The 11189-nt window shown below is 43.7% G+C and overlaps 1 protein-coding gene across 2 annotated transcripts; it reads left to right on the top strand.

The window, feature by feature from the left end:
- Positions 1-3151: 3151 nt before the first annotated feature.
- Positions 3152-9343, top strand: LOC136515084 (translation initiation factor IF-2, chloroplastic-like). Of its 2 annotated transcripts, none has more exons than XM_066508770.1 (13): positions 3152-3337; positions 3964-5420; positions 5503-5535; positions 5664-5777; positions 5884-6033; positions 6126-6224; positions 6312-6374; positions 6454-6609; positions 6741-6806; positions 7433-7669; positions 7747-8022; positions 8259-8447; positions 8689-9343. In XM_066508770.1, the coding sequence occupies exons 2-13, from the start codon at positions 4038-4040 to the stop codon at positions 8848-8850; spliced, it is 2928 nt and encodes a 975-aa protein (XP_066364867.1). In that variant the 5' UTR covers positions 3152-3337; positions 3964-4037; the 3' UTR covers positions 8851-9343. The 2 variants fall into 2 exon arrangements, with proteins under 2 accessions (XP_066364867.1, XP_066364868.1); XM_066508771.1 differs by having other exon boundaries at positions 3859-5420.
- The last annotated feature ends 1846 nt before the right edge of the window (positions 9344-11189 follow it).

The following is an 11189-nucleotide window of genomic DNA, read 5'->3' as shown; positions in this document are numbered from 1 at the left end:
TCAAGGTAACTCTACCTGATCCCTCTTACTTTATTTTTTCTAATGCATGATCATTCATTCATCCATTCTCATACATGCATTCACGCATTCATTCATATAGTCATTCATTCATCCCATACATCCAAAGTATCGCATATGCAATTGATGCATCACAACGCACCATGTTGCATCACGAAGCGGTAGTTGCCTCATTCAACATGAGCAACGACCTATCGGGGTTCGAAGGCCGACCCACGAAGGGCTCCAGGCCGCCTTGCGTCAAATAGAGCCAGGTGAGAAAACATAGATGAGCCCCAGCGGCCCTTGCCCAATCTGCTTCGAAGCAGACAAGGTCATCTCAACCTTCTCGTTCGATCCTAACCTCGAGCCATGCTAATAGAATCTCCATCGAGGGAAGGCCAGTGTGCCACCTGGGTCGGTTTATGGATGGACCTGGGCATCTACTAGGACGTGGGTTAAGGAGTAGTGGAATGCCACATGAGGGCTATATCGACCCCATCATGAACGACGGACTCGGATTCCACTCGAATGTGCCCGTTAGCGAGCTCAGCGAGCACGTCGCTCGAGCCATCGAGGAAAGCAATGTTAGCTCAACCCCTCTAGTTGTGGAAACTGCGAACGGGGTAACACATGGAACTAGACCAATCTCTATCGAGCTCAATGAGGCTCAGGGGATCAGGTCATCCAACACCGACTCGGGAAATCAACCGACCGCGTAGGTCATGGGCGGGACAAACACGAGCAAACACCCGAACGGCAGTCTGCGGCCCCAGGAAAGAGTACCAAGTTGCTCAGCCTCCAACCGACTCACCAATCGAACGTAGGCTCGGGGGGTACACCCACGGGTGCGTTTGCGCGCACCCACAGTCAAAACGAAAAATTCTCCCGCTAGCAAAACAAAAAAGCCCCCAGACGATTCTACCCGAATCGTCCAGGGGCTCGGGGGCTACACCGTGGGTGCGCTCGCGCGCACCCGCCGTCAAGATGAAAACCCCCCAGACGATTCTACCCGAATTGCCCGAGGGCTCGGGGGCTTCTATCGGGTTCATAAACCTAGGGTCCCTCATGGACCTGCTTCCCAGCAAAAGCTCGGCCCAGCCGACGATGTTGCGAATGACGCGTAACTCCTGGGCCGACCCAAAAAACCTAACGACAGGCCAGAAGGGCGATCCAGTCTCCGACTAGAAGGCCTGGCCAAGGAGGACCAGCGCTCGCCTTCGACTCCGACCTGCTCTCTCCGACCGGAAGACCTAGCCAAGGAGGACCGACGCTCGCCTCCGACTCTGGCCCGCCTCTCTGACCGGAAGGCCTGGCCAAGGAGGAACGACGCTCGCTTCCGTCGCTTCCGACTCCGGCCCGCCTCTCCGACCGAAAGGCCTGGCCAAGAAGGAACGACGCTCGCCTCCGACTCCAACTCACTTCTCCGACCGGGAGTACGTCGAACCTCTGCTTACAGCTCTTCTCCGATCGGGAGGCCGGAGCCAACTGGGGAACAACCGACCGGGGACGTCCGCTCGGTGAAGACCTAGAAAACGGACAGAGCAAGTAAGACAGGGCGCTCCAGTCAACCATAATATCAAGGACCATACCCTGCACACCTGTAGGACAATACTGTCAGGTCATGTCAGAAGGGTACTTTATAACCTTCCAGACATGCCCGAACACCAACAGTGTTGTGGGCGTCGATATTTGACCTACAGTATGGTAGGTGTCGGCATTTGCCATACCAGAAGAACGTCGTGGAACCGACCACATGCATCCAGCCATCAACAGTATTGTGGGCGCCGACAAAACCACCTTGTACCCGATGTCATGGGCAACAAGATTAGGTAGCACACACACACTTTTTCTCTTACACTCTCTCTTGTAAAGCCATCCCCTTCATCTATAAAAGGGGACGCGCTCTCTCCAAAATGGGGACGATCGATTCGAACGACTCGAACGACTTCGACAAACAACACACGGATCATTCCGATTCTCTCTGCTTGCTCTAGAACTCTAAGGCAAAACAGAGCATATGCTCGAACACTTAGCGCACGTTGGGGCTCCCGTCACTCATGGCCATTCGGTTCGGAGTCCGACCGGACCTTTGATACCCCCTATCTTACTCCATCTCGTTTGTAACCCTACAGCAAACTTCGAGCACTTGGGCTCAGAAATAAAGTCACCGAGCGATTTAAACTGGACGTAGGACACGTTGCCTGAACCAGTATAAACCATATGTCATTGAGTAATAGGCCACATCCAATCACAACGTACGGCAAAACTACAAATACTTACGTGTTGGTCACTTTTCGTATCGACAGCTTCGCTCCACATTTTTCAGCTCCGCTCCGCGGTTTTTGGTCAAACAGTTTTGGCTCTACGCACTCTTTCGAGGAAAAATGGTGGAGTTATGAGGGCACCTAAAAAGGTGCTCTACAAACTTCAGGTTTTTGTGAAGCTGCTCCACGATGGAGCTTGTGGAGCAGAGTTTATGGAACAAGTTCCAAACACCCCTAATAGTGGTAAAGTTACGTTATTATAATCAATTTCTCACTGTTCACACCTACAAGATAGCACACCCTCCCTTTAATTTGCTTAGCTTTGCCACTGCTCATTAAGATGCGATTAGATTATTCTGTGCACTCTAGCAAGCGTGCCCGACTTCAAATTACAGCATAGTGTCATTGGATCATCTGCTAGTCCACACAGGACTTCAACGTATATTCGGGTGGTTGACACTGCCTAACACACAATATAACACAATGCTACCGGACGATCCTTATTTTGGTAATGGTGATGAACTAATCACTACATTGATGATGCTTATTTTCGTAATGATAATCTAATAGTAACATTGATGAACACGAATAATTCGTGACTAGTTCGTTATGTTTAACTCAATGATATTGTGTTTGATTCGCAATTACTATAGTTCACTAAATGATCGTTGATGATCTAGTTCACCGAATACTTTGTAACGATCTAATAATTCACTGAAAATTAAAGTGTACTCCTAACACGCATACAATCTGGTCCAGTATTACTGTGAATTCACTTATTCCAACAAAAAAAAACCAAAAAAAAGTCCAGGCCAGAAAGCAACCACGGCAGATATGCTGAGTGGCTCTCCGGCGTGCCACCTTATCACCACCCATTCAAGCCTGCCGCGGCTGCCCCCATTTCTCTGGCGTGGCCCTCGCGATAAGCCAATCGGGAGAGCCTTCTCCCGATAGTTTTTCGGGAACAAGGACACTTCCCCAATCCGTAGTGGTTCACGTCCCGGTTCCTTGCCGGCGGCAGCGGCGCTGGGCGAGGTTTCATCTGCGCTTGGCCGGCGACGATCGTCCACTAGGTACGCCGCCCTTTCCCTTCCGTTCCTGGTGCGCGGAACGAGCACCCTGCACCCCGAACTCAACTAGCGCGTGCGCGTGCAAGCGGAAACGCCCACGCATGCTAATCTTCACCTCCTCTTATCTTCTTCCCTCCACCACTCTCCCCCGCTGCCGCCGCCGCTTGCCCGCCCGGCTCGGGCAGTCAGGCGTCGCCGCCCTCGCCGCCGCCCGCGAGGCCGCGACCGCAGCCACCGCTAATCCCAGCATCTTCTCCGTCTCCGGCTCGAGCTCCCCCGCCTCCCGCTGGCTCCCGCGTCGCAACGCCGCCTTCTCTTCTCCGGGCGCCGCCCACGCCACCTGCACCGCCCAACCGGCCTCTTTATTTTTTTTCTTTTTTTTCCACATTTTTTCCTTGTCGTCCAGTGTGTGCAGTCCATAAGCTAAATACTGCTCGCTCGCAAACAAGCATTTAGGAGAAAGGATATTTATCTGGTGTGTTCACTGAGTTCGATTACTGATTCAAAATTTGGTCTTTCCGCAGATTCTCTTGGAATTGAAATTTCCTAGACACGCATTTTATTCTGGGGCTGTTAACTGAGCTTGAATTTTGTTACACAATTTGATTTTGTATTTGATTCTCCAACAGGTAGCCCTGCTATCAAACACCTTGTGTTCTCAACATTTATGAGTGCAAGGCAGTATTGCTAAGAGTATATTGCCATGGCATCTCCTGCTTCCGTCACCAACCTCGGAAGCAATGGGAGGTCTGGCCCACTCCCGGCTGCTGCTGCTGCAAGGAGGGCGCACTTGGTCTCAAGGATCAGCTTCACGGGGTTCGACGGCATAAGGCGGTGGCAGTATGAGCCTGGGAGGCTTTGCAGGTGTATGGTCATCACTAATCTGATTGAGGAGAAGGGTGTTCAGTTCTCGTCAAGAGGGAGTGTCAGTGTGAAGGCTGATGGTGACAGTGATCTGCTTCTGAAGCCGCCACAGAAGCCAGTACCACCACAGAAGCCAGTCCAGCCAAATGGACCACCGGAGAGCATGAAAACATCATCACTGCTTGATCAGAAGTCATCAGGGGCAACTTTAGATGACAGAGAGAAGGTCAGGGAGTCATTGGACGCTGTATTGGAGAAGGCGGAGAAGCTTGAGGCCTCGAGCTTTGGTAATGCAGATGGTGGCAACCTTAGTTCAAGGCAGAATAATGTTTCGAGTAATGGCCCAGGACCAACATTAGTGGAGGAAGGTGGGAATTCGAGGAAGACCAAAACACTAAAGAGTGTATGGCGGAAGGGGAACCCTGTGCCAACTGTACGTAAGGTCATTAGAGAGCAACCACGAACTGAAAGTAGGAGTCAGTCTATACCTGTGGCTAAACCTTCAGTGTCATCTCCATCGAAACCTGCCCCTCTGCTACTATCTAAACCTTCTGTAGCACCGCCTCCTCGTCGGCCTGTCAAGTCCGATACATCAAAGGAGAAAAAGGGACCCATCCTTATTGATAAATTTGCTTCCAAGAGGGCAGCAGTTGATCCGATTGTACCTGAGGAATTGTTAGATCCTCTAAAACCAGTGCGACGCCCACCAGCAAAAGTCAGAGTTGATCGTCGCAAAAAACCAGACACACAAGCTGGTTCCCGGCGACGTATGCCCAATGATGATGGATTAGTTGATGAGGATACTGCTGATGTGCCAATTTCTGGTGTTGCAGTGCGCAAGGGTAGGAGGTGGAGCAAGGCAAAACGCCGGGCTGCAAGGCTAGAGGCTATGCAAGCTGAAGAGCCAGTCAGAGTTGAGATCCTTGAAGTTGGTGAAGAAGGTATGCTGATTGAGGACTTGGCATATGACTTGGCAGTTAGTGAATCAGAAATTTTACGATTCTTATCGGTGAGAGGAGTTATGCTTGACAATGTTCAGACTCTGGATAAAGATTTGGTTAAGATGGTTTGCATGGAATATGATGTTGAAGTACTAGAAAGTGGTCCAGTGAAAGTGGAGGAAATGGCGAAGAAGAAGGAGTTCCTTGATGAGGAAGATTTGGATAAATTGGAAGTGAGACCTCCCATTGTGACTATCATGGGACATGTTGATCATGGGAAGGTACCAAGTTTGATGCTACGTTTTGGATCTCTCGACTTTTCTAAAGTATTGGTTGTATGACACTGCTATTTTTTGTTTGCAGACAACTCTGATGGATTATATACGCAAGAGCAAGGTAAACTTATAATAGCTTATCTTTGATGTGTTACTTCTGTCAGTGATATATGGAGGTTTTTGTATTTTTTATTTTTGAATAAAATTCCTAATCTCAGCAATCATTGATATAACCCAAGTTCCTTACAGGTGGTGGCATCTGAAGCTGGTGGTATTACACAAGGGATTGGAGCATATCAGGTTCTTGTACCAGTAGATGGAAACCCTCAAGCCTGTATTTTTCTGGATACTCCAGGACATGAGGTATATAAATATAACTTCTGTTGTCATGTAGTCCACACTTCACCCTTTCTGTTGTATGTACATTTATGCATATGACATTGCCATTCTTAATTCTTTGATATGTCAGGCATTTGGTGCAATGAGAGCTAGAGGAGCTAGAGTAACTGATATCTGTATTGTTGTTGTTGCTGCGGATGATGGTGTTCAGCCACAAACAAGTGAGGCAATTGCACATGCAAGGGCAGCCGGAGCGCCAATTATAATAGCAATAAACAAGGTCTGTTTTCAAATCATTTCCTTTTATTCCATCCATTGGTATAAATTGTTACAAGCCCCTTCTTAGAATTCATTGAACTCACATGGAAGCAGATAGACAAGGAGGGAGTTAATGCAGAACGAGTTATGCAAGAGCTTTCCCAAATTGGGCTAATGCCAGAAATGTGGGGTGGTGATACCCCAATGATTCAGGTTGCTGATTGTGCCAATTTTAGAACAGTAGTTCAATAGTATAGCATCTTATTACCTATTTGAGCCATTTTATTTTATATCTACCAGATAAGTGCTCTTACTGGGGACAATGTTGATGAACTTCTAGAGACCGTCATGCTTGTTGCAGAGGTACGTTTCTGTTTGCGCAATGTTTTCCAGCAATCTATTAAGTTCTTTTTTGACCTTTTCTTTTGTTGCAAATTTGAAGTTGCAAGAATTAAAGGCCAATCCACATAGAAATGCGAAGGGCACTGTTATTGAAGCATGCCTTGACAAGGCCAAAGGGCCTCTTGCTACCTTAGTTGTTCAGAATGGAACCCTAACCAAAGCTGATATTATTGTGTGTGGTGAAGCTTATGGAAAGGTTGGTCTCCTATATCCTTATTCGTTGCATTTGTTAATATGTCAAGAATACAATGTAGTATTAGAAAACATAATCTAACACATATATTTGTGGATTGATTGGTATATAACATCACACCTATGTTATGACAGATCCGTGCATTGTATGATGACCGTGGGAAGCTCGTTGACAAAGCAGGACCATCCAATGCCGTGCAGGTTTTTCCTTTCCTATTTTCTTCAATTTTCTCTTCTGTGATTCCTTCCTACTTTCTCCTTATTCTAACATATTTATGTTTTATGTCAAAAGATTTATACTGGAATTGCATTCTCCTGCTTTTGCTGCAAAATATACATTAGCTCTTGTGAATATGAGTCATGTAAAGTTATACTATGAGAAATTGAGAATGCACCGAATGTTTCTCCTTTATTAAAATAAGGTTATTGGAACAACAAAACTGGATCTTGACAACTGACATATATCACCATGATTACTCTGCTTTATTTTTCTGCATTAATTGTTTTTTTTATTGAGGACTAAATGCCAGATTTGTTATGAATTACACCTCAGTACATATTATAAAATCAGGTAGGGGGCTCCCCCACTGTTCCTGAAAAAAAAAACTATAGATTTCAAGTGGATAAGCCTGGACTTTAGAAATTCGCTGTGTCAGTCATGGATTCTCCAAAGCAGTGTGACAAAACGAAAATAGTAGAGTAGCTATGTGTTTCAAGCTTGCATTATACCTTCAAAGGATGATTCCTTTTGCTTTAACCAATGGTTGAACGCTCATGGAACACCAGTGATATAAGCATCCTGATTTTTTATCAAAAACTCTTGATAGGTTATTGGCCTCAATAATGTTCCCCTTGCCGGCGATGAATTTGAGGTTGTTGACAACCTTGATGTTGCACGTGAAAGGGCGAATGAGCGTGCTGAAGCACTGCGCCTAGAAAGGATATCTGCAAAAGCTGGGGAAGGAAAAGTCACGCTTTCATCTATTGCAGCATCGGTTTCATCTGCGAAGCAAACTGGAATTGATACACATGAGCTAAATGTTATCCTTAAAGTTGATTTTCAGGTAGTGGTGATACATGTAAAGATTTTGTTTATAATAATGGTTCTTTCTTTCTGAAAATACTAACGATTGATAAATAGGGTACAATCGAGGCCATTAGGCAAGCCATCCAAGCTCTACCACAAGAAAATGTCTCTCTGAGGTTCCTCCTTCAAGCTCCAGGAGATGTGAGTGTTAGCGATGTTGATCTGGCTGTTGCTTCAGAAGGAATTATATTTGGCTTTAATGTCAGAGCACCAGGATCAGTTAAAAACTATGCTAAGAAGAAAAGTGTTGAAATTCGTCTGTACAAAGTGATCTACGATTTGATTGATGATTTACGGAATGCCATGGAAGGTCTTCTTGAACCTGCTGAGGTAACAGACACTTTTGGGACTTTAAATCAGTGGACCGAAAGAAGTCCATAAACTGTCATCATTAATTGTAGTTCAACATCTTTCCAAAGTTGATAGATCCTTCGTCCTTTCAATTAAATGAGTATTCATTAATTTCTCCATTAGGATTCTAACTGGGAGTTTTTCTGTTTTGTAAAGACTGAGTAACTTTAGTGAGCTACTTTTTTGTTTATCCTGAATACATGTTTCTTCTCCAGGAGGAAGTACCAATTGGTTCTGCAAAAGTTCGAGCTGTTTTTAGTAGTGGCAGTGGAAAGGTGGCTGGCTGCATGATTACTACAGGAAAAGTTGTTCAAGATTGTAATGTTCGGGTTCTCCGCAAAGGGAAAGAAGTATATGTGGGTTCGCTTGATTCCTTGAGAAGGGTAAAAGAAGCTGTAAAGGAGGTATGGAATTTACGCTTGAGTCTTCAAATCTTTGTACTGCAGTTCACTTCCTGGTTAATAAGCAAATCGAAGATGCACATTTCATCTTGTCTTGAACAAACAAAAATTACTTTCTGAACAGGCAAAACTAATTATCTTAGTGATACAGCATTACTTTGTGTTATGTTCATGCATCCTCTGTTTGTACTGTGAGACTACAACCAGTGCTAACAATGTGAACTGGAATTTTCCTTTCCACTAGGTTGGTGCTGGGCTAGAGTGTGGTATTGGTGTAGATGACTTCGATGAATGGCAGGAAGGTGACATCGTAGAGGCATTCAATACTGTGAAGAAGGCAAGAACCCTCGAGGAGGCCTCTGCTACCGTGACTGCCGCGCTCAAGGGTGCAGGTGTCCAGCTGTAGAATTGGCAACGCTGATAAGAAACAAGTGGGTTAACAGTTGCAGCAGCCTGTGGCCAAAAATTTTTGGCAACGAATCTGGAGGCTACTGGTCGAAGTTCTGAAGAATTAACAGGCATGTTGCTGTACAGACTTAACATATGAAGATCAATTCTACAGCACCGGTGTCTGAGCTCGACCATCTCGCGCCTGCCAGAGCTGCATCTGCTGCTGAAAGTTGATGTACATAGAGAAGATGGGATCAGCTGTTCTACCCTTTTTAGTTTGCCTCTAACAGTGACAGGTAGATAACGGGTGTCTAATTTTGCAACTATTAATTTTATTTTACACAAGATGTAACTGCAACGGCGATGCCGTCACTGTTGAACCGTCATTCATACTCTTCATGATAGATATAGAGTTAATAGGAATGGGAATGAGGTTGCCCTACTAATTTGTTACTACAGAATCTGCCTTCAACAGTCCACTAAAAGTTTATAGTATATATATTCTTTAACTTTTGGAGCCCTATTGTTGTCACTTTTCTCGGTGCTTGCTACAGTCTTCGAGCCAAGTAAGCTCAGTTTAAGTTGGATTGCTGAGCGAACCAGGGAGTAGGATCCGCAGTGCATGCCGTTCTATATCAAGCGCTAGGAAATTTTAAGAACATTTATATGGCTGTATCCTATATGCTGCCAACACTGTCAGTGTAGTAGTTGAAATAATGACGGCGAGAAAACATGTGTCATTCGTTTTTACATGCAAACTTGTAAAACGTTGATGGATCAAGTCATTACTATTCAGTAAAATAGTTTTGAGTGCAAAATTTGCATTAATTATCCTCTCCTAACATAATCTTCTGATGACCATGAGTCGAGGGGGTTGCTAGCAAACGTAACCAAACAAAAGTGTTTATACCCTATATAAAAGAAAGGGAGCTGCTATATCTTAGGTGTCTGATTTTTTTTGGAGTTTTCATGCAACAACTCACAAGAGACAGCTACAACTAGTATAATTAAAATGTCAATCACAAAAGACAATGAACAATTTTTTCTATAGCCAAACAATGACAAAATTGCATGTCGTCTGAACCCCAAAAAAAAAAATCAGGCACCTGAGATATAGGAGAAGTGTAAAATAAACACCAAGCACATTTGTTCCCAACTTAACAAATCTATTTTTTTGGACCAAGATTATTGAGCCTTCAATAATAAGTGTGTATTGTTTCTACACTTATTAAGCTTACTTATTCGTGTGCCTAGGTTGAGTAAGAGCAACTCCAAAAATTTCTTTATATCCCTTCTTAATTGATAGGAACATAGACTTTTTGGTGAAAAAGTTACCCTCCAACAACTTCTTTAATTAGATCTCCAAATATAGACATTCTCTATTCCAGATTGCTCGCTAGCCAAAGACGAAGAGCGGAGATGACTCTTTAAAGTGTGCAAAAAATATAAAGAAGTTGTTAGAGGGTGGAAAGACTTAGAGAGCGATTTTTATTCAAATGGCTCTCTAAAATAATAATTTAGAGAGTGTGTTAAGACGGAATCTTTGGATATTCCCTAAAAAAGCCAAGGTGAAATAAGGATCCATATGGACTAAAGGAAAAGCATTGTATTTAGGAGGACTGTAATCTTATAGGGAAATTTTTGATATGTTCCTTTAGAACAAAAATTTTAACCTTATGAGGTTCCTTTGGATTAATATGGTACGTATGAACCCATAGAAATTTTGAAGCATAACTAGCATGAGGTTAGACCTTTTTGAAACTTTTCTTTCTGTCTATCTCAATCTCTTTTGGTGTTTCTGGAATTTTTCTATGTTGCATCCAAATAACATAATGAAAACTTTTCTACATTTTGAATTATCATAGGAGTGTAAGTTCCATGTAACTTCAATCATACCTTTTGTTTTCTCATTCCAGCGTTTTGAGAATTTTACATTCCAAAGAGGCCCTAAGCTTATATTACACCGGCCCCTCTTCTAGCATGTGTAAATCATTTTCGAGAGACAATTCATGTAATATAGTTCTCATATAGCCATAATTCTTTAGACATTTGAATATGTAGTAGTTAAATTTTATAAAATAGTTCATAGCAAAAAAATATAAATAGTTTGATGGCACATATTTCAGGAAGTCAAACAAAAACACTTTGTAGTTGATCATTAGAGCGACAATAAATAAATCACCACGATAAACCCTAAACTCTAGCTACTAAAGTTGATGGTATCTATATCTTATACTACCAGCATCCAAAAGAGAATGAAATCATAGTTTTGTACTAAGTCAAACTATTGATAAGATTATAGAAATGTGTATAAACATTTATGACACCAAATAGGTATACTATAAAAATATATTC

Source organism: Miscanthus floridulus, chromosome 17 (genome assembly GCF_019320115.1).
Source record: "Miscanthus floridulus cultivar M001 chromosome 17, ASM1932011v1, whole genome shotgun sequence".
Classification (NCBI taxonomy): Eukaryota; Viridiplantae; Streptophyta; class Magnoliopsida; order Poales; family Poaceae; genus Miscanthus; species Miscanthus floridulus.
Note: the sequence above shows the minus strand (reverse complement) of the source record. Positions and strands in the feature narration are given on the sequence as shown.